The sequence below is a fragment of the Curcuma longa genome, chromosome 2, assembly GCF_044706935.1.
Source record: "Curcuma longa cultivar G26 ecotype Majalengka, Jawa Barat chromosome 2, ITB_CL_G26_1.1, whole genome shotgun sequence".
NCBI classification, from domain to species: domain Eukaryota; kingdom Viridiplantae; phylum Streptophyta; class Magnoliopsida; order Zingiberales; family Zingiberaceae; genus Curcuma; species Curcuma longa.
In genome coordinates this window covers 4,696,395-4,720,553 of record NC_133862.1, presented here as the reverse complement: position 1 = coordinate 4,720,553, position 24,159 = coordinate 4,696,395, and the positions used below count along the sequence as shown (strand labels likewise).

General features: G+C 39.2%; 3 protein-coding genes across 3 annotated transcripts; all 3 read right to left on the bottom strand.

Annotated features, from left to right (window-relative positions):
• Window positions 1-10,205: 10,205 nt before the first annotated feature.
• Window positions 10,206-11,903, bottom strand: LOC141821453 (uncharacterized). Its single transcript, XM_074708884.1, has 4 exons — window positions 11,891-11,903; window positions 10,901-11,013; window positions 10,524-10,608; window positions 10,206-10,399 (listed from the first exon to the last, which is right to left on the bottom strand). The coding sequence occupies exons 1-4, from the start codon at window positions 11,901-11,903 to the stop codon at window positions 10,206-10,208; spliced, it is 405 nt and encodes a 134-aa protein (XP_074564985.1).
• Window positions 11,904-11,950: 47 nt separating this feature from the next.
• Window positions 11,951-20,387, bottom strand: LOC141821452 (WD repeat-containing protein GTS1-like). The gene is given in 9 exon segments (XM_074708883.1): window positions 11,951-11,998; window positions 12,072-12,153; window positions 13,723-13,814; window positions 14,950-15,060; window positions 16,336-16,410; window positions 18,691-18,786; window positions 19,100-19,188; window positions 19,191-19,306; window positions 20,243-20,387. Coding segments are annotated over 9 exon segments (840 nt in total). The 5' UTR covers window positions 20,374-20,387.
• Window positions 20,388-20,832: 445 nt separating this feature from the next.
• On the bottom strand, window positions 20,833-24,157 carry LOC141822153 (small ribosomal subunit protein RACK1z-like). The gene is made up of 2 exons (XM_074709589.1): window positions 23,245-24,157; window positions 20,833-21,170 (listed from the first exon to the last, which is right to left on the bottom strand). Exons 1-2 carry the CDS (start codon window positions 24,118-24,120, stop codon window positions 21,072-21,074), a joined length of 975 nt encoding a protein of 324 aa, XP_074565690.1. The 5' UTR covers window positions 24,121-24,157; the 3' UTR covers window positions 20,833-21,071.
• Between the last annotated feature and the right edge of the window lie 2 nt (window positions 24,158-24,159).

Genomic DNA, 24,159 nt, shown 5'->3' with positions numbered 1-24,159 from the left:
TTCTATTTCTATTAGACCTGTCAGATAAAACCCTAACACGTAGATCATCTTTTTCAATATTCCCTTTTTTGAATTTCCTTCTCTAAATCCTTTTAATAGCGGCGTTAAAAAAAAAAAACTCCGCCGTCACTTTCCGTTCTCTCAATCTGTTGGATTGACGATGGAAGAAAGAGAAGGAGATGGAGCCGAACACGATGGCGAGGAGCGGCGGAACGATCGGCGCTGGTCCAAGTAGGGATGACAATTAGACCCGGACCCGATGGGGAATCCGTTCCCCGATCCCATTTTGACCGGGGAATCCCCGAATCCGAGAAAGCGGGGATGGGGATGGGGAATCCCCGAATCTCGGAAAGTGGGGATGGGTCGGGGATGGTATTCCAAAAATTCCCCGTCCCCATCCCCGAACCCGACTTTGATAATTTCATTCATTGAGATTCATTAATTTGATTATATCCTTATATCAAATGAAAAAATAAGTCATATTGATAATTACTTGTTTGAATACTATAGTTTCATTATTTCTAAAACAAATAATATTTTCTTTTTTTAATTAATAAAAAAGTAATAAATTTTAAAAAATACTTTTTAAATATGTCATGATGGGGACTCCTATTCCTGTAAGATCTGTAGCCTCTCGCGCTTGGAATGAGCAAGGGGAGGCCGAGCACCGTGCCTTGGCCTCGGCGCTGGCGAGTAGGAAGGCAGCGACCGTGCTTGAATTCTACTCCCCAAAGTGCCGCCTTTGCAACTCCCTGCTCGATCTAGTACTCTGGATTGAAGAGAAGAACTCAGACTGGGTGAGCTTCGTCCTCGCCGACGCGGAAAACGAGATGTGGCTCCCTGAGCTCCTACATTATGACATCAAATATGTTCCTTGCTTTGTTCTGGATAAGCATGGAAGAGCATTAGCTAAGACAGGAGTTCCTGCCAGCCGATTACATGTCATTGCAGGTCTTTCACATCTCTTTTCTGTGAGAAGAAAGAGAAGAGGAGGAGATCGCCAAATTCTTCGCTCTCTAAAATGAAAAAGCTTCTCATTTTAATTTGCGTGCATTATTATTTTTCTTGGATTTTCACTCGTCGTCTAATTGCCTTTTCATCTGGTTGGCAGAGTACTTAGCAGTTCTTCTTCCTCGTTTTCTCTTAGATTCCCTAATTAATGCCATGGAAGCACACTAATTAATACTATGAATGCAGGAAGTTTTTCTTTGTCATCTTCGATTGCTGTAGGGGTTCGATCACCGTCTCGCCCGGCGCGGCGGCGTCAAACACATCAGCGGACTCATCTATGAGGAAACCCATGGCGTCCTCAAGATCTTTTTGGAGAACGTCATACACGACGCCGTCACCTACACCGAGCATGCCTGCCACAAGACAGTCACCGCCATGGACGTCGTCTATGCCCTAAGCACCAGAGAGGAATGCAACGCACGATTCAAGAAATAGAAGCAAAGGACCACTCACCCTTTGCAAATCCATGAGGATGACTTTTATTGGTATTTCGAACTTCACTGCCTTGGTTTCTCTCCTCTGCAAATCCATGAGCACGGCTAGGAAGATAGCGACACTTGATGTTGTAAGGTCCATTCTACTTCCAAGAAACTCAATATGACGGATGAGGATCAATTTAAAATCCCATGGAATGCTCATCAGACAAGATAAGTCATTCATTTTTCATTACCTTATTTATTTGCGACAATCACTCAATAGTCGATATATTTGATGGAAAAAAATAATAATTTTCATATCTATAGTCGGTATAAACATATCTATCATGATTATCTTTTGACTAAACTATCATATACATATTTCTAGAGAGCTGCATGTTAAAATTTTCATTCATTTTTTCTATGAGAATTTCATCACTTCCTATATGTTTCGGCTTTTCATTTGCTAGCATCAATTCTTCCTATGTGAATTTCATCACTTCCAAGTTCCGGCTTTTCATTTGCTAGCATTAATTTTTCCTATGTGAATTTCATCACTTCCTATATGTTTCGGCTTTTCATTTGCTAGCATCAATTTTTAAACATGTTCCGGTGAATTAACAATCGCATGGGAGCAAATCACATGGCCTTCCGAGCTCTGCGTTCACCGACATGGCCTTACGACAGGTTGGAACTCCGAACTCCGTGCTCGATGACTTAGTCTTACGACAGGCTGAACTCCCGAGCTCTGCGATCGCCAACAGAGCCTTACGACAGGCCGGAACTCCGAGCTCCGTGCTCGATGACTTAGCCTTACGACAGGCTGGATTCCCAAGCTCCGCGCTCTCCAACATGGCCTTACGACAGATCGAAACTCCGAGCTCCGTGCTCAATGACTTAGCCTTACGACAGGCTGGATTCCCGAGCTCCGCGCTCCCCAACATGGCCTTACGATAGGTCATAACTCCAAGCTTCGTGCTCGATGACTTAGCCTTACGACAGGTTGGACTCCCGAGCTCTGCGCTTTCCAACATGGCCTTACGACAGGTCGGAACTCCGAGCTCCATGCTCGATGACTTAGCCTTACGACAGGCTGGATTCTCGAGCTCCGCGCTCTCCAACATGGCCTTACGACAGGTCGAAACTCCGAGCTTCGTGCTCGATGACTTAGCCTTACGACAGGCTGGATTCCGAGCTCCACGCTCTCCAACATGGCCTTACGACAGGTCGGAACTCCGAGCTCCGTGCTCGATGACTTAGCCTTACGACAGGCTGGACTCCCGAGCTCCGCGCTCTCTCCAACATGGCCTTACGATAGGTCGGAACTCCGAGCTCCGTGCTCGATGACTTAGCCTTACGACAGGCTGGATTCCCGAGCTCCGCGCTCTCCAACATGGCCTTACGACAGGTCGGAACTCCGAGCTCCGTGCTCGATGACTTAGCCTTACGACATGCTGGATTCCCGAGCTCCGCACTCTCCAACATGGCCTTACGACAGGTCGAAACTCCGAGCTCCGTGCTCGATGACTTAGCCTTACGACAGGCTGGATTCCCGAGCTCTGCGCTCTCCAACATGGCCTTACGACAGGCTGGAACTCCAAACTCCGTGCTCGATGACTTAACCTTACGACAGGCTGGACCTCCGAGCTCCGTGCTCGATGACATTGCCTTACGACAGGTCGGACCTCCGAGCTCCGTGCTCGATGACATTGCCTTACGACAGGCCAGACCTCCGAGCTTCGCGCTCGATGACATTGCCTTATGACAGCCCAGTCGCAGATGGCTCAGCAGCTCTGATAGCTCAGCAGCTCACACAGCTCTGTCAGCTCAGCAGCTCTGTTAGCTCAGCAGCTTAGCCAGCCAAGCAGCTCTGTCAACTCAGCAATTCTATTAGCTCAGTCAGCTCGGCAGCTCAGTCAGCTCTGTCGCCTCAGCAGTTCTATTAGCTCAGTCAGCCTTGTCAGCTCTATTAGCTCAGTCAGCTCAGTCAGCTCTGTCAGCTCATCTGCAATTCTGTTAGCTCGGCAGCTCAGTCAACTTTGTCAGTTCCGCAGCTCTGTTAGCTCAGCAGCCTAGTTTCTCGACCTTACTTGGCCTCAACCCGACTCGGTCTCGGCCTCACCTAACTCGGCCTCGGCCTCACTCAATTTTGGCTTCACTCAGCCTCAACCTCAGTCTCAGTCTCGGCCTCGGTCTTACTTGGCCTTAACCTGACTCGACCTCGGCCTTGGCCTCACTCGGCCTCACCCGGCCTCGACCTCGGTCTCAACCTCGGCCTCGACCTCTGATCTCGGCCTCGGCCTCACTTTACTCAACTTCGGCCTCACTTGGCCTCAACTTCGGCCTCACTTGGCCTCAACTTCGGCCTCACTTGGCCTCGATCTCGGTCTCAACCTCGGCCTCGGCCTCACTTTATTCAACTTCGGCCTCACCCGGCCTCAATCTCGATCTCGGCCTCGGCCTCACTTTACTCAACTTCGGCCTCACTCGGCCTCGACCTCGGCCTCGACTTGGCCTCAACCTCGGTCTCGATCTCGGCCTCACTTTATTCAACTTCGGCCTCACCCGGCCTCAACCTCGATCTCGGCCTCGACCTCACCTTACTCGGTCTCGGCCTCGGCCTCACTTTACTCAACTTCGGCCTCACCCGGCCTCGACCTCGATCTCGACCTCGACCTCGGCCTCGGCCTCGGCCTCACTTTACTCAACTTCGGCCTCAACCCGGCCTCAACCTCGGTCTCACTTTACTCAACTTCGGCCTCACCCGGCCTCGACCTCGGTCTCGACCTCGGGCTCGACCCCGATCTCGGCCTCGGCCTCACTTTACAACTTTGGCCTCACTCGGCCTCGGCCTCGGTCTCGGCCTCGGCCTCACCTTACCAGCTTCGACCTCACTCGGCTTCGACCTCGGCCTCGACCTCGGTCTCGGCCTCGGCCTCACTTTACTCGACTTCGGCCTCACTTGGTCTCAAACTTGGCCTCGACCTCGGTCTCGACCTCGGCTTCGACCTCGGTCTCGACCTCGGCCTCGATCTCGGTCTTGGCCTCGACCTCACTTTACTCGATTTCGGCCTCACCTTCAACCTCGGTCTCGGCCTCGGCCTCGACCTCGATCTCGGCCTCGGCCTCACTTTACTCAACTTCGGCCTCACTTTACTCAACTTCGGCCTCACCCAGCCTCGACCTCGGTCTCGACCTCGGCCTCTCTCGACCTCGATCTTAGCCTTGGCCTCACTTTACTCAACTTCGGCCTCACCCGGCCTCGACCTCGGTCTCAGCCTCAACCTCGATCTCAGCCTCGGCCTCACCTTACTCGGCCTCGGCCTTACTCGGCCTTGACCTTGCTCGGCCTCGATTTTGCTCGACCACTACCTCACTCGAGCCTGACCTCACTCGGCCTCGCCTCATCTTACTCGGTCGCGACCTCACCTTACTTGGCCTCGACCTTACTTAGCTTCGGCCTTACTCAGCCTTGACCTCGGCCTCGATCTTGCTCGATCGGCCGTTACCTCACTCGGTCCAGACCTCACTCGGCCGCTCACCTTACTCGGTCTCGACCTCACCTCGACCTCGGCCTCGGCCTTACTTAGCTTCGGCCTTACTCGGCCTCGACCTCACTCGGCCGCTCACCTTACTCGGGCTCGACCTCACCTTACTCGGCCTCGGCCTTACTTAGCTTCGGCCTGACTCGGCCTCAACCTCACTCAGCCTCGACCTCACTCGACCGCTCACCTTACTCGGCCTCGACCTTACTTAGCTTCGGCCTGACTTGGCCTCAACCTCACTCGGCCTCGACCTCACTCGGCCGCTCACCTTACTCGGTCTCGACCTCACCTTACTCGGCCTCGACCTCGCTTGGCTTCGACCTTTCTCGACCTCAACCTCACTCGGCCTCAACCTCAGCCTCAGCCTGACTTAGCTTCGGCTTTACTCGGTCTTGACCTTGACCTCGGCCTTGGCCTCAGCCTGACTTGGCTTCGGCTTTACTCGACCTCGCTCGACCTCGGCCTCCCTCGGTCTCGGCCTTACTCGGTCTCAGCCTGACTCGACATTGGCCCCACTCAGCCACTCTACCTTTCGGCCTCACTCTGCCTTACTCGACCTCGATCTCATTTGGTCTCGGCCTCGCTCGACCACTCTGTCACTCAACAGCTCGGCAACTCTGCCATTCTATCAACTCATCCACTCATCCAAATCTTTCAACCACTCATCCTGGCCATCTCGTCTCGACCACCTCAAGTTCGGCGCCTCATCTCAACAGCTCAGCACCAATATGGTAAGCGAGACGATTAGATCATTATACATAGTCCAGTCAGTCGGACTACGCCTCCTTCGACTAGACTTGGAGGGGAGGCTTCTGATCCGGCTAGTTATCACCCATCCAAAAGGATAAGGACGACGACCAAGTCCCCAAACTTGGCCCCCTAAAATCCTGCACATTAATGCACAAGACCGTCAGATGAAGATCGGCAAATCTGAACCATTGGATATTTGAAAACCCTCAAAGATTATCCTTACCACATTAATAGCGCATAAATAGCCAATCACACGCGCCGATCTCCATAGATGACGCTCTGCCTGATACTATATAAACCCCGCAGGTATGAAGAAAAAAGGGGCGTCTCCTCTCTCTCTCTCTATCTCTCTCTCATTTTATACATGCATGTTATTTCTTTCCTTCTTTCTCTGTTCTAACTTGAGCGTCGGAGTGGCTTGTCGGGGTCCCACTCCGACACCATTCTAACCCTCCTTCTGAGTGCTTTTCAGGTCCTCTCATCTCCCCCGACGATTCTTTTCGAGGAACGTGGACGTCAGCAATTCTGAACCGGCGTCTAACCATCCACGGCGAATTGGGGTCCCGCTAGACTGAATCACTACCGGTTAGTTTGACACGCAGAGTAGGGCGATCGAGGTCAATTTGATATGACATTTTTTTCTTTAACGACACGGATACAACCCAAGCTAAGTTAGATCAATTACGATGGAGGCCAATTTACATCAGTATCTTTCACTGTGGCAATGGCAATAATGGCATTGGCAAGGCGATCTTCTTTGGCACTAGAACAATATTGAATAGCATTTTTATTCCAGAGAAACAATATAGAAAATAATTAATTTTTATCTTAATCAACAAGTGGATTCACACCACATCGATTATAATTGTGACTTTGACACGCAAACATACAAATATATCAAAACATTAATGCTGACTTTCACACACAAACATACAAAAAAGTCCACCATGGATCCCTAAAATTGGATTAAATTCATTAGAGATCCAACCACAAACAATAGAAATATTGAGTTGTTTAGTCTTCGATCTTTTATTTAGATCTTATCTTATATTATATATTTTATATAGATCTTATCTTATATTATATATAATATAAATAAGATCTAAACAATACATATTATATAAAGTATAAGAAACATAAACAAATATGTAAATACATAGTATATATAGGATGTTTGTTCTTTTTTTTTATTCGGTAATCAGCCCAATTTTTTTTTAGAAAAAGATTAGGCCGACTTTAATTGCAATTGATTAGGAGAACAAATAGGAATCATTGAGTTATGCACACTTAGTTTTTCTCTTTATTTGGCTTATCTAGTAGTTCGAATTCGATCTCTTTCCATACTTCACAAGCAACGGCTAATTGAGGGCTCCATTTGCTAGCTTTACAGTTAATTTCATTACCTTCACGAGCAACATTACATTCCTCATTATGAGTTTGTACACACGCTTTTAATGCCACCCTATTAGCTATTGCACTAGGTGCATTTTCCTAAGGGTGTCCTAGAGTTCCTCCTCCAAAATGTAGTATGGAATCATCCCCAAAGATTTAGCGTAGGCATATGCCAAACATGAATACCCTTTGAACGGATATAACACCTGGCATAGAAACCCAATCTTGAGTGAAGAAAATACCACGGCTTCGATCTTTTTCAATAAAATCATCACGTAATAAATCAACAAAATCTAAAGTGATTTCGCATGCCCTTTTCGGTTTATCTACTACTGTACAAGCGTGAAAATAATCTCCACTAGACATACATAATGCTTTAGCTAGTATACAGAAATGCATGCCATGATTTTTTTTTATCTATCAATAATTGCATGCATTGCGCAATGGATGTGAAGAAGTAGGCCATTGTCATGGCAATAATGAGCCAAATTAGTATTTGCAGTGAATCCATCAGTTAAGTAATCATGCATTACAATATGAGTCCTAATTCTTTGGTAAATATGATCCTTTTTGTCATATCTTCACATGTACCTATAGTAGTATTCAAGTAATGCCCTTTAATTTTATCTGTTTTGGCATGTGCTTTATAAATTGCTTCAGCACAAAATAGGAAACAGTCTCTCCAACACATACATGGTTATGAGTTTATGTTTTCATCAATTTTGGAAAAATCAAGCCCACCACGTAGATACTTATAAACTATTCTATCATAGTTTTCTTTGTAGATAATCCCAATTTTGGTTTAATAGTACATCCTAATAGGGGACGACCATACTTGTTCAACTTATCTCTTTCAACCTGAATGACATGAGGTGAGCCTTGGAAAGTTTTGGAATAGGAAGCGGGAATTGACAGATCCTCCATACGTAGTGCTCGTAAGGCTTTGAAACCAAACACATTACCCACTTATTGAACAGGGTTTATGGTCGGTCTATGACCTTTGGATGCCAAAGGCGTCCTTGTGGTGATCTCGCAATTCTTACGGGGTGGAGACGACGAGGTTGGTCCATGAATTTTCTTTCCTTTTGCCACATTTCAGTCAAAGGGTTGAAGGAAGATAGTGGATCAAGCTATTCGTAAGGGTCAACTTAATCCTCTTCCTCAAAGATCCCAGATGAGGGAGTCCTAGGGGAGCCATGGACTCCAACTATCGTCCATGTACGATCTATACTAGATCTGATCAACTGTCCATCCTATCTCCTCTACGTTGTTGACAACCCATTTTTTTTATTTCAGTAGAGTCTTTCAACTGCATGTTTCGATTCTCTTCACCATTACATAGAAAAAGTGAGCCACCGATTTCGGTACAAGATACCATCATTACTGCTTGAACAATTAGACATCCAACCTCAGTAGCTTTTTGTTCAATTTCTCGTGGAGTCAAATTCTCATTAGTACGAGTCTAGGGGAATGACTCCTTGGCCCTTGATTTCCATATAAAGAACACGCCGAGTATAAAGTTCCTCTTTAACCTCTATTCTGATTGATTGGTTACTTAAAAAAAGTGAGCCACCGGTTCAGATACAAGATACCATTATTACCACCTGAATAATTAGACATCCAACCTTAGTAGCTTTTTGTTCAATTTCTCGTGGAGTCAAATTCTCATTAGTACAAGTAAAGGGAATGACTCCTTGGCCCTTAATTTCCCATATAAAGGACACGATGAGTATAAAAATCTCTCTTTAACTTCTATTCCAATTGATTGGATATCTCTCATAAGGAACCAAAGGATGATGTGATGATTTATTCTAGGAAATCTCCAACGAAAAATACACATTCTTCCCTCTTTTCCATCGAATCGGCCATAACCGCTACCTACATTCCACGAAATAATGCACCACAAATAGTAGCTGATGAACAAACTCGTGATCCCATAAAAAGACATCACAACCCCTTGAGGAAAAACAATAATTTACTGAGATGGAAATACAGAGAACAATATAATTATCTTGGAAGGTCCAACCACTAACCACAAAGAATCCTAGTAAACCTAAAAAAAAAATACAAGCCCAACAAAAATTACTTATTTTTTGAGATTCCATTATAAGTTCTATCCATATATGTTCTGATCGCCAATTCATAATATACTGCATTGTGTTTTACTGGACTCCATTGTTTTTTCACTGCGATTGAGAATTACCTTAGGATTATCAAAGACTTCAGCTGTTGGTATCTTAGGGAACTCGGAGCCTCTTGCATCTCCCCTCTCCAGATTATTGGCCATAATTCCACTAAAAATTATAAATAAAAAAAAATCACTTCGTGCATAAATTTAATGTGTTAAAAATAAAGTTTTAATATTTATTTTATTTGTAACTTCACCATTACCAGGTTCGCCATTGACTATTGTTACTATGCTCCATTGGTTTTTCACCATGATAGAGAATTTCTGTACGCCGGTCATCCGAATTCGGGAATTGGCATCCTAGGAATTTTAGCAGACGATGCCCTCCTTCCGCATCCTTGAATAAAACATTCATGAATAACTTAGTAAAAATTTTATTTATATTCATTAAATATAAATAAAATTAATTAATTAAATAAATTTAAATAATTTATTAAACTAAATAAATTAATTTATGATATATATTCAACTCATTAATATTGATGAATAAATTAAATTTATGAATCATATTCATCAATAAAATTTTCATCAAATAAATAAATAAATTTATATTATCAAACTTAATAATCAATTAAAAAAATTTAAAAATATAAAATTTTCAAACAAATTCGAATAATATGACTAAACTCAAATCAAGTTCAAATTAAACTCAAACTTATAGAAAAGAAATCAAGTCAAACTTAAATGATCATTTCAAAAATTTAATTTATTTTAAATTTAATTTGACTGGTCTAAATTATCTTATCAAATAAATCTAAATATCATAAAATTTAACTTTTTGTTCCATGGTCATAAATCTATTAAAAATTATATATATATATATATATATATATAATCACTTTATTAATAAATTTTAATGTTGAAAATCAATTTTAAATATTTATTTTATTTCTAACTTATTCATTACCCGTGAAGCTGCAGACTGTGATGGAGAAATTCATTACCTATGACCACTGTCTTAGTTGGGTCTGTAATTGACTTGATGGCATCGCCGGCCTCATTTTGTAACTCCATTCTAAGCTTCTCAGGATCAAAGTAACCCAACACCATCACCGTACCATCTGTCTTTTCAGACCATGTGTCGATGTCACCCGTTTCTTCAATACATCAAGTTGCCAAAGCCAAAGCAGAGAGAGAGAGAGAGAGAATTTAATTAAATGTCCATTGCATGATTTATCTTTTAAGCATTAAGCAAGGGATCAGTCATATATATATATATACCTCGAAGCTTTTCTAAGACACCTTTTATCTTTTCCAAACAAATTTCTGAAGATTCAGCCTCAACTTTCAGTACTCTCTTCTGCCGCTGCTCCAAGAAAATATAACAATTAAAATACGTAGTAGCTAGCTAGGGTTAATTAATTATGCATGAACCTTATTTAAACTTAAACAAAACTCGATCGCTATCGCTACTGTCAAATAACAGCTAAACAAACAAACTAACTGATAGATAACATCAAATCTACGCTTCATATATGGATTTAGTTTCAATTAACGCACAAGCTACAATATATACATCAAATACGCATTTTACATGCATGATTTCAGAAAGTCGGAGAGAATTCTAAAAGACGAGTTAAAGAACTCTTCACCTTCACCTGCATCATCTCGTTACTAGTTGGCACAACGGGCTCTGAAGACGACTGAGAATCGCCCACCTTCTCCATTTCGTTAGTCGATGGATTAGAGGAGGAAAGGGAGTGTCCGTCCCCTTATTTATAGAATCATATATCTTAGAGGAGGAATTAAACTTCCTACTTAATTGAAGAAGCTAAGCGGTTTGACTCAGAACAGTTGAATATATAGGTATTAATTAATTAATTAATTAGAGAAGAAAAGATTGATTAAGTCAAGGAACTAAAACGCGGAGTGGCCAGCATCAAAACCAAGCTATTCGTGTTAATTATTCAACAGTTTCTAGAAGGATGTGGAATATTAATTTATTAAGTTATTCAGCAGTTTCCTGGAACTTGTGTGTAGAAAATTAAAATTCCTTTCTATTCAATTAATCTTTCACTAATCGTAATTGTTGATTTGAAAAAGAGATGATTTATAACTCCTATAATAGATTTACATTAAATTTAAATAATTTTAATCAAATTAATAAAAAAATATTTTAATATATTAAAAATATTCTATTTATAATTATATTTAACCGGTTATTTTAATACCCGATACATGGTAAATGGCTCCTCTGTAGTTGAAATAACACATGTTTTTTTTAATATTGAAGTATTGCCCACACAATTAGGAGGGAAGAGAGTAGATCAGAAAATAAAAGTTAATCCTCATGTAGGAGGATATTTGCACGATTTCATATAATTGTGACTTTGACACCCAGACATACAAATATATAAAATCGACATGCTGCTTCGGACATAACTCAAGTTATAGTTACGACAGAACAGAATTGTAAAAATGAATAAAAGTTCGAATCTCAATGAAACTGAAACAATGCTCTTCTTCATCGTGACCAACTACAATTTCTTAAAAAAAAAATATCCACTAAACAGATGGTCGCGTCAAATAACCGTGTGAGACCACTGAAATGACAGATTTTTTTTTTTTTGTGTAGAAATAAAACCGACATGCTCGAGCCATATTTTCTAATATCATTTTAAGCTATTGAGTCTCAAAGTAGATCATGGTCATTCCTGTCCCATCTCTGCATGTGCTGTGCATGCTCTCAATTGGGTCTGTAATTAATTTGACACACTAGAATTTACTTTACTATAGTAGTTGATCACAAGATGCAGTATAAATACATACATCATCGAGGTTCCACTTATTGGAAGCCAGTGAACGAGCATCTTCAAAATTTACCTCTCTTGCATTTTTCCAGTCCCAAAAGCTGCAGACAGAGTAATAAACTACCTGATATATAGATATTGAACAGCATAATAATAATAAGACTAGGGAAATAAGATTATGTTTGAGTGCGAAAAGGAAATATTGCAGGAGCAAACATAAAATTAACATAGAAATTTGAATAGGAAAATGACAAAGTAAATCAATATAACGTCGTCAAAGGACAAAAAAAAAATGAAGCTATATAATACAGTATCTAACAGAAATTATTCAGATGAGGAGCATGACTAACATAATAGAAACCAGAGTTACTATATACAAACAGAAAATAGTGGAAATTTTCTAATTTGACACGCCTACAGTGATATAATTTATTAAAGCTGTCAAAGGCTAGTCCAACTGCCAAAATTCCAAAAGGTCCCAAGGTTTTGAAAAACGGTTATGGGCGATAGTAGGGGGTCGAAACACTGCATTAAGGGCCTAGGTGGTTAATATAAAAATAGTATTAAAATAAAATATAAAAAAGTAAGTAAAAAAATTGGCATACATTTGCCAACAAGCACTCTATTGATTTTTTTTTTTCTTTTGTATGGTTTTACATACATTAATCTTGATGCTTTCAAACATTTAATACAAAGTTGTAAATATAGTGAGCATGAAGTCAACATGCACAACAAAAGAAATGCCTATGATACATGACATGTCTACAATAATCATTAAGTAGTTATAAGTAGAATACCCCATAATAACAAGTATATTATGACAACTAAAGTGTATTAATCGTTTTCAATCATAAGTAAATAACTGTTATTAAGTAAATACATAACAAAAATAAAACACATTATTTTTCACATTATAATTCATGCAAAATTAGATAAACGGACAACCCAGTGCACAAAGCTCTCACCAATGTAGGGTCCGAGGAACGATCGAATTATATTAGATTTATTATATGCAGTCTTACCCTGCATTGCAAGAGGCTATTTCCATAACTCGAATCCGTGACTACAAAATCACACGGCAACAACTTTACTGTTACACCAGAACTCCTCTTCGATACAAAATTAGATAAATATATAGTAAAAATGAAGGAAGAGAGATGTGATAGAGTGATAAATTCTTTTTTTTTCAATTAGACTGACTAGACGAGGTTGCCTAAGCTACCTAAGCAGGTTGTTTGGATTGCCAAAACAAACCACTTTTCCTTCTATTCCCGCTTAGGCATAAGCAACAGCCAACATCACTTTTTAGGACTACGAAAAGTCATAAAAATGGTAGAATACTAAACAACTATCATCTTCTAATAATGTCAATATCATATCATTGTAGCCTTTCTATAACTTAAAAAATGAATTAGATAAAACAAAAATGAACCCCTTGTGGCATGCAAGTACACCTAGAGATGATAATGTATTTATATGAATAAGAAAATCTTGAGGTCAAAAACAACTATGCAAAAACATTGTGATTTTCAAATCAAAGGAAACTTTAATGAATGGGTATATGTATGCCTATATAAGTTTACATTAGCAATTATTAGTATTCAAAATCAACATCGCAAGCTTTTTTTTTTTAAATTGCTTGAAAATGTAAAACCAACAACGAAAATTACCTCAAAGTCTCAATATGTGTCATACACCAAAGCTTCTGATTCATGGTTCCAAAAAACCCTATTTTTGCAATTGAAGTTTCCACATTCATCACCTACAACAATAAAGATTAAACTAATTTCAAAAATAAATTAAAAAATAAAAGACCTTTCAAGTTCAAATTGTCATCTTTTGGGGCTCTTATTATGTTGCAAGCTCAAGTCTTGGATACCATAAGGTACTCATAGTCATCCGAATGTAGCAAATTGTCCGCTCTCTGACTTAGCTAGGGGCCAGATTGTCTCTAATATGTAATAAAACAAAATAATGAGAAGAAGCTTGGTTCCCTGTAAAGATCTATACTGATGAAAAGTTGAGTGGTAGAGACACCTCAAGATTGAGAAACTATATGAAATGGCAGTCTAAGATAAGAATAAAATGCATATGAACAGTGAGAAGTTGAGAATCAGGAAAGCAGTTTACTAGGTGTTGTATGAAAATACAGTGAAGTAAAAGGAAATCAAAATTCAGTAGAGGATAGAGGAACCAGAGGCATCGACTAATCTCCTTTCTCCACTCTAAAATGTTCTGGTCAATTTCCAATTCATTTTGCAGGATCAATAAGCATAACATTTCAATATTCCAAAAAAACTCAAACTGATAACACCCTGTAATTTTTCTAGTACGAGGACATATCATTGAGATAATTAGTTAATGAGCTACCTTCCAATTTTCTTGTAAAACAGGCCGTAACCTGTCCCACAAACTCAATGACAGACACCCTTCAGTTCTATAAAACCACGTGCATAGTTTATGATCAATTACAAGCAGGAAAGCATGGAAATATAGATGGATCAACATATTCAAAAAGGCCTTTGGGTCTCCAGAACAAAAGCCTGATAGGCAATATTATCGAAATGGCATATTAAAATGCTTTTGATAAATATAGTGTAAACCATCAATTTGTGTAGCAGGTGGTTTATCGGAACTAGGCTAAGACAGCATCAGCAATAATAGGCATATGAGCAGACAAGCAAATGTTGAAAGCTACCAAAAAAACAAACTCCATGTTTTCATTCTTATCATGGCTAGTGGATACAGAATAAATAATTAAGAGCCATGACGCATTTACAAATACAAAATAGGAAAAATCTTTTTTTTTCATCTACAATATAGTTTTAAGTTAATGGCAAGTAAGCAATGAAAAACAAAAAAAAGGGACAATCACTAAGCACAATGAAATAACTTACTTGATCCAAATGGTTGTTGTCATCAATAGGTCCACTGATATCAAAGAGACACATCAATCCATCAACTGAAGAAGAGATTAGCTTATTTTGCTGATTGGGAACAAACTTTACCTAGTTCCAAAGGAAAATACATATAAATACAATATCTAAATTGCAAATTCAGCAAGAAATGCATAAAAGTATAACCATGGCAATGACACATCAATAGGTCCACTCATATCAAAGAGACACATCAATCCATCAACTGAAGAAGAGATTAGCTTATTTTACTGATTGGGAACCAACTTTACCTAGTTCCAAAGGAAAATACACATAAATACAATATCTAAATTGCAAATTCAGCAAGAAATGCATTATAACAATGGCAATAACCATTAAAATATAACAAGACAAGCATGATTCATTATACCAGGTAAAACTGCATTTTGTAAATGTCCAGCCTATCATTTAAAGGGCACTGATGAGTAGAATTTTGCCATGATGACAGCATGTCCTAAGACCGTTCAAATCTATAGATAACCAATGCATAGTTAAGACACCCAAAACTAGAAAGAAATTTAACAACACTTCAACGGTGAACCTAGGAAGAATAAAAAAAACCATAAATCCCAACTTCCCAGCTCTATGTAATGTCACATCGTAAGTAATATTGAGGTAATTCAAATCTTTTTATTACTAAGTAAAGATATCATTGATCTATACTATGAAAAAGTTGTCTATAATCTCTTCTAACCTAATTCTCACCATAGAAGCCATAGAAAAATTGTGTAGATTCACTCAAGGATTACTTAATTAAAATATCCTGAAGTTCAACTTATGTTTAAATCCATTCAAAACTTGAGCTTTCTTCCAAATTATTACCTAAACTTCTTTAAATTCACTTAACATCTTCAATCTTTATAATAATTCATCCATTTTTGTTGGGCAGCAATTCAAGATATTTTTTCTGAGGAAAAAAAATTAACAATACTATTCAACAATAGCTTCTTTTTGGATGGAGAAATCATTTTAAGAAAAAAAATAAGCATTATTCTTAATGATAAGATTTTATTTGGGCGGAATAAGAATTTTAGCAGAAAAGTTTATAGGATTGTTTCACAAATAGAAAGTGAACATGTTTGGTTAAAAAAATTCGATAAATAAGATCATTGGTCATTGCAAGTAAATGAAATTTTTGAATACAAATGTTAAAAAACTTACAGTTTAGAAAACTTTGAATTAATTAACCTTTAATTAAAGAAAGTATTATTACAACATTTTGAACTTCAAAATTGTTCTTGCAAATTTATTTCCTGAGAAAAAAACAGAGAAATATGAACAAGCTCTAGCATATTATGACTGCCATATTATCTCTTTATAGTTAAAAAAAAATTGGACAACGCATACCTGTGTAACATCATCCATATGGGACTCCTCCAAACATGCCATGTGATTTCCATTTCTCCAGTCCCAAAAGAATATCTATAAGAGTATTTCATAAAATTGTATGATGAAAAGTAATGTTTTTGCATATACAATGGCAAATAGTTGCAAAAAGGAGAGGATGAGCCAATAATAATAAGAAAATCACACACGCGCATGCACACACAGATTTCTCCATTCCTAAAAGAATATCTCTAAGGGTGCGTTTGGTTTAAATAATCATACATAACCTTAGTAATCACATAACCAATATTATGGGGAATAAAACATAATATAATATTGTTTTGTTCAACCCTAGGTAATGCAACAAAAACTTATTTGTTTGGAGATTTTAGTATATAACCTAGTTTAACATTTACTGTATTACGCTTGGTTCAACCCTAGACATTTTTGCAACTAAATCAATTTGATATTTAATTAATTTATTTAGAATAAATTAAATTAATAATATTAATATTAATAATATTAATGATAATAATAGGTTGATAATATATAAAATAAATAAATATAATTGATTTAGAATATTTAAAATTTAAAATAAATTTATATATATTTTAATGGAATAATTCGATTAGGGTTTGAGGAAGTCTATTTAAACTATCTTATTTAAGTTAGGAGTTGATTGAATCAATTAACAAAAGTTTCAATTAAAAACTTAAAGTTCATTGAAAATCATTGTACCATGCTCTCCCCTCACCCGTGCTCGTCGCCACTGCTTCCCCTCCACAAGCCGTCGGTGTTGCCTCCTCCGCAAGTCGTTGGCGCCGCTTCCTCTATTGTCGTCTGTGGAACCCAACCACAAGCCCCTCGACCTCTCCTTGGCCTTCTTCTCGGCATCGAATCTCGCAGCGGCCGCAAGGCTGGTCCGGTGGCGCCTCATGTGGCCACCCAAGGCCTACCCGATGGCGAATTGGTGGCCACAGACGGAGCACTCGTGCGCCCTACACTTAGCGACCTCGCCACCATGGGTGTCGTTGGAGAGCCTTGACTTCTTGTGGCTGGCCTGGTGGCCGCCCAAAGCGAAAGAGGAGAATTGGTGAGCATATAGGGAAAAAATCAAAGGAAAATTTTGCAAAATTTTTTTTATTAACCCTAGAATCCTGGAAAACCTCACGCTTCCAAGGTAATCTCATTCTGAATTATATGCCCCCATTTGTTGACGTGGTGAACATACTCCATTACTTGGGAATCACTCATTACTTGAACCAAATAGGGTTAAACAACATAACCTTAGGCAGATAACCAAAGTTATCAACAATAACCCCCAACCAAACATGCCCTAAGAGTATTTCATAAAATTATGTGAAGCAAAATAAAGTTTCTTAAAAACAGCAACAAATACTTGCAAGAAGAAATATTTACTCCATAGAATTCCTCCATGATGAAAAATGTTCATGATAAGTAAACTGATTCCTTCTTCACCGGATCAGACTGTAGTGGGTTAAAAATGAGAGGCGTGCTTCAACAAACAAATGAATCAGTGGAATGAATCCAAAATATCACAACCAGTCTAGATGAGAGAATTGATCGCCAACATCGAATGCTTAAACCCAAGTTAATAATAGACAACTCAACTAAGCTTTTAACTCGTTTATTAGTATACAACTCTTCATATAGAACTAAAATAGGATGTTACAAACTCCACACTTCACGTCCTCATCAAGATAAAATCCAACACACATCCAAGGATCATACCTACTTGATGGCATGTGCAATGATTGATCCGCCATTCCATAGGAAGCCCTTCCCAAACACATCAGTATGTCTTGAATTGCATGCACTTTGTAACAATTGTCCTGAGCAAGGTAGTTAGAGAATTCATCCATCGACTTATCAAACCTAACCGCTATACAAAATTCTTAAACCCAAGTTAACAGTAAGTAAATCGCCTAAGCTTATGAACTCTCCATGTTATCCCATAACTTTCTGTGTGGGATTAAACTAGGATTTGTTCCAGGCTTCCAGCATGTTTTTTTCATAGGAAACTTAGAAGTATAACTCTCATCATTTTTGACAACTTGACAATTATTTTAGCAAATATTAGTTTTCAAATATCAAAGTGGTGAAACAATGGCATTAGCCATCTCTTGCAATTTGTCAAAGATATCTACAAATTTGCTTTTAAAAGAAAAAGAAAAAACATCCCACTCTGGAATTAGTTTTACAACAAGAATAAACTCCATTGGCATTGCATACAGCAATCTATGAAACACAAAAGACATGGTTGAGGCTTTCTCTGATATTAAGAACAATAAAGTGAATGCACATGCTATTACATGCTATAGTCTCCAAGGAGGAATATAAGTTGGATATTAGTACCTGAGCATTGCTTCCACCAGCAAGTAGGTTGCCACTTGATCCACCAAAAGAAAAACTATATAATTCTTGAGAGGATGTAGTTCTTAGTGAAGAAACCTATGTCACAAGTCTTTATTAGAGTAGATATTCTATAGAAGAAAAAGAGGTTACTGAATTTACGATCAGCGTTATCAAGATTTCTTAGCAAGATGAGCAACAATTAAGTAAAGAATCAAACACAATTTGCAAATGAACAGAATAAAAAACATTTAATAGTGATGCTGAAAAGTGAAGAATTGTGAAAACCTAATGAGAACTACATGGCATGTTAAATCTTGCTGTTGGCAATAAGCTACGTCACAAGTGACAGGTCAAAGCTCACACAAATGACATAGAATCCAAAACTAATGACAATTGGAGGTCATTGTACCTGCTTGAATGTCCTGACATCCCATGCTCTGACAGTGCCATCAGATGAACAAGAACAGATTGTTTGTGGTGAGGATGGAACAGAAAAGAAATTTCATGGATTGTTCCACTGTGTCCTCTACACTCGCCGACATATTGGCCAGTTACTGCTGAATAAAATTTGATTGTATTTGACGATAAGGACAAGGCCAAATGTGAGGTCTCCTGGCTTACACTAGAATACCATAAAATCATAGGAAAACAACCATAAAAGCAGTCAGAAGACTATGCAAATTAAACGGCAACAAGTTCTACCTGAATAAAAATCTATGGAATAAATGCAAAAGATGATGCTGATGGGAGGGGAAATCTCATTCTTAATCACAATTTATAAATCACAAAAATGAAAATAGAGTTAATTATTCATATAATCAATGCAGCAGTGATGTATTGGTCTTGCAAGTTGAAATAAAAAATGAAAAGATGGTATAAATGTATTATCAGAGTGTCCTCTAGCCTTAAAAAAGATCAAGGAATTGTAATAACCAAAATCTGCAAGCACACATGGTAAAATCCCTGAACAGATAACCTAATTTAATAGGCAATGGATGTGACTATAAAAGGAAAAGGGATTAGATACACCAAATAGCATAGATGGTAATGTAACTCGACACTATATCATACTCCTTGCTTTAAACTGGATAGAGGAGTGCAAAAGTCCTGGTTATTTTGTCAACCACAAACTAGCCTCCACTTTTTCCAACAATAATTTTGCTTCCTTCTACACAATCTTTAGAAACAGATCTAAGAGAACTTTCTCCAAATGGAATCAGTATCTCCATATAGTTGTTCAAATAACAACGGAAAAGAATATTCCATAAAACTGCACACAGAAAACCAGATTGCATAGACTGATAAAATGCATTCAAAAGGCTCCAAATCTGGTGCCACTAACGAAATTCGCAAAATGTAACAAACTCTATCATAATCTATCTTACAAGAGAATGACATATCTCGTACGTATTACTAGTAGCCTGCATTTGTCGAGGAAATCGCCTACTCAACGCGGCTAATTCTTCTCAATCCTACCGAGAGCGACATTCCGACCGCCACCAGAATAAGAAACAATGAAAAAGAGTGAGGGGAAAGGGGAGAAATGAGGTACTTGGCAGCTATCTGAAAGACATAATCATCGCCGAAGTTGGTCTGAATGGTATTTTTGACAGCCGGGCGCTTCGAGGAGGGAGACGGCGCTGATGCCGCCCCATCCACCTCCATGGCAGTCTCCACCTCCATCGCCGCTTCCCTAGTAGGGTTTACAGGACACGTTTGAGAAGAACAAGAAGGTAACCTAAAAACAGGCATCCGTAGACCGTAGTGTTTTCTGGAGAAATTTTCATTATAACCCCATATTTATAACTATCCCTATTTTCAGAAATTCGTAGGCTCAAGTGAAAATAATGAAACTGTCGGACCATTTTGACAAAATTACAATTTGACCGATAAAATGAAATTCTAGATTTGTTCAATTTTTTAACAGTTAATTAAAAAAAATTTCAATTAAATTTCGATTTAATTCAGTTTTATTAAAATTCAACATTTCCCTCTACCTAATTCCAAAATTATACCCGTAACCAGATAAATCTTATTTATTAAAAGCTAGAACTAAACACTTAACCAATAAATTGATCATACCAATTTTTAAATTTTTAGACTAGGATTTTAGAATGTAAAAAATTGAAAGTAAATAGATCATTTAAGCTAGCAATCGATACGACACGATGTTTCAATCAACCCAAGAACTACATTTGTGTAGCATGCTGGAAACTTGAGAAAGCAACTTAAAATTCCAATGACGGACAAAATGCGGCATAAGCAGAAATGAGTCGGTATCTTAAAGCTAGGAATGCATCAATAGAATTTGTTCATTCAGAAATAAAATTATGGCTAGTGAAATGTAACTCCAAAGGGGAGGAGAAGCTCAGTCCATGTCTCTAGTATCGTATCTCCCACACTCTGATAGCTCCGTCGGTGTAACCGGTGAAAAGAGTACTGCCATCCGCGCTCCAAGTCAAGCTTGTGCAATACAGCATCTGCATACATTTACACCATTCGAAGTAACAAGAATCAGACAATTGAACTAACTTGATTGGTATTTACTATTTAACTGTCCGATAAAAATTTAAAGGTATAGACAAATGAGAGATGTAATAAAAAAGATAGTGTCTGACGAGAGAAAATCCTTGTGAAAAAGATAGAAAATCACTTTCAGAATCTGTTGAGGATAAAACAAATAGTTTGGCAATCACAATTTAGAGTTTTGATCAGAAAATATAGTATCAAAACAGTACCATGTTAAGCAAAAATTTGTCCAGCGTGACAAAGAAAACCCCAAACCAATCTGTTTAAACTTTATAAATTCAAAGATAGGATGAAGTATTAAAAAACAGCAACTGACCAACAGAATTGAATATATAATAAAAGCTATCAAATTTGCATATGGTTTTACGTGGAAAAAAAACATCCTTGCTTCTTGTATAACCCCTTCACAATCATGCGGATCATGTCTAATATCAGAATCCAACAATATGATCACATTAAATGGCAGAGGACAAGCAATTCAATCTCTCAGAAGACTAAAGTACCTCAATAATTGAAAAGATCAGTCTATTGTTCACTCAATGTTTAAGCTCTACCATGGGATGCCAGAGGACAAGCAATTCAGCCTCTCATGGGATACCATGGGATCAGTCTATTGTTCATTCAATGTCCCTGTTATGTAAGCTCTACCATGGGATGCCTTTCAGCAAACATACCAGCTTAGCCACTGAGATCCCTATCTTAAAGCAGAAAGTTGTCTCCATTCCACTATTCAAGTGACTCCAGGAGAAGTGGTTTCAAGGGATTAACAACCCAGACAAGTAGATTAGAAACATCTATAAATACATGCCCTTAGGCATATTAATTGGAGATTTGGGGCAGTAAATATTTTCAGTCAAGGACCCTTATAGATTAAACAAATCATTGAATTACAAGTGGAAGGACAAAAGGAAAACCAAAAACTTCACTCTCAAGCATATCTTAAGGTATAAAAGCATTTCTTTCTCCCATCTGAAACCATGAGTTTGATGTAATATGTAAAATCTTAAATGTTGCATTCTTCCAATTTTTCATAAACATAGCCTAAATCCTTCAACTTTAAAATCTTGGTACTTCATCTTTATGAATAAACAAAACAACAGAAATGATAAAATTCCTACACCTTTGAATAGTTAGAAGTAGCACTTTGTTTCATATATATATATACTAATCTTGCACTCTCAACATCAACAATAGTGAACAATGTTAATCCCAACTATTTGGAGTTGGCTGTATGCATCTTATTCCTTTATTGAATAGTATGGTAAGAAAAAATTAGTATGCATGCTTACAGAATTAATAAGCACTGATTGCCAGGGCTTAATGTTATCACTTTAGACATTTTTTCATCTGGGCTTAAAATGGACATCTAGCAATTTTGCACTATCCACAATTGAAAATCATACAAATCAATAAATTACCAAAAAAATCATATACTAAAAGAAACTCCAATTTAATTTCAAAACCAAATGACAATAAGAAATCAAGAAGAAGATATAAAACAACATCATATCCTCAGATACACTTGAAACCACTCAGAATACGAAAGAAAATAATGCCTCTACTTGTTCTATCTGAGCAATAGTTACCAAACGAGAAGCACAATATGAAAATGAACAATTAAGAAATGAATCTGAGAAATTAAATATAAAAATATGTTTTTTTAAAAAAAAGTATACAGTTCAATTCAATGTTTTGAAAAGTAAAGTGGAAGATTTTGTGGACTCTGAACAACTAATCAGCACGCTGGGTAAATCAGAAACTGGCCCAGATCAATGAAAAACAAAGAACTGGCGGGGCTTCTGGTTTACATATTCCAACACATTGGTCCGATCACATTTAACCCCCAATCACATTCTACCCATGATCACTTAATAATAATAGATATTGGAAAACTGAAAATCTATCGTTATCAAAGCAAGTGAGCGACTCAAACGCATCAGAAACCAAATAAGAATGATTAATTACAGCAACAAAAAGCTGATCATGACTTAATCTTGCAGTGAAGTAAAATGAAAACCAAATTACCTGGTTCTTGGTGGCAGTAGTCTCAGGCTTAAGATCCTGCACAACGGATTTACTCTCGAGGTCCCAGATCTTGACGCTCTCCTGAGTGGCAGCGCAAAGCCAATAACGATTGGGGCTGAAGCAAAGGGCGTGAATAATGGCTCCTGCATCAAGTGAATAAAGGCGCTTTCCCTCGGCCAGATCCCAGAGAAGCGTAACTCCGTCCTTGCCGCCACTAGCACAGAGGGATCCATCGGGGCTAACGGCGACTGTATTGACGTAGCCACCATGGCCAGCAAGAGTGCACCGAAGTTTGCAGTTAGACAAGTTCCAGACTTTCACAGTACGGTCCCAAGATCCGGAGACAATGGTAGGCTGGAAAGCATTGGGACTGAAGCGGACGCAGCTGACCCAGTTGGTGTGCGCATCGGCATCCTGAATGGTGTACTTGCACTCCCCGAGGGTATTCCAAAGCTTAATGGTGCGGTCGCGTGAGGCCGACACGATCTGGCGGTTGTCGACGGAGAAAGCGACGGAGATGACGTCCTTGGTGTGGCCGCAGAACCGACGAGTGGTGAGTCCGGTAGCGAGATCCCAGAGGCGAAGGTCGCCATCCCAGGAGCCGGATAACGCGAACTGGCCATCGGAAGAGAGGACCACGTCCTGGACAAAGTGAGAGTGGCCGGTGAGGCGACGCCGGGGCACACCATAGGAAGATCCCCCTCCGGCACCATCAAGACCGGCTGCGGGGGCGTCCTTGGTGAGATGCCAAACGAGGACGGACTTGTCCCGGGAGGAGGAGACGATCATGTCGGAGTTGTCGATGGGAGCGGCGATGGCAGTTACCACGTCTGAGTGGCCGCGCATGGTGCCTCGGAGGACCAAGGTGTCAGCCATCTTGCTGTCGGCGGAGGAGAACACGGCCGCGGGGACAAT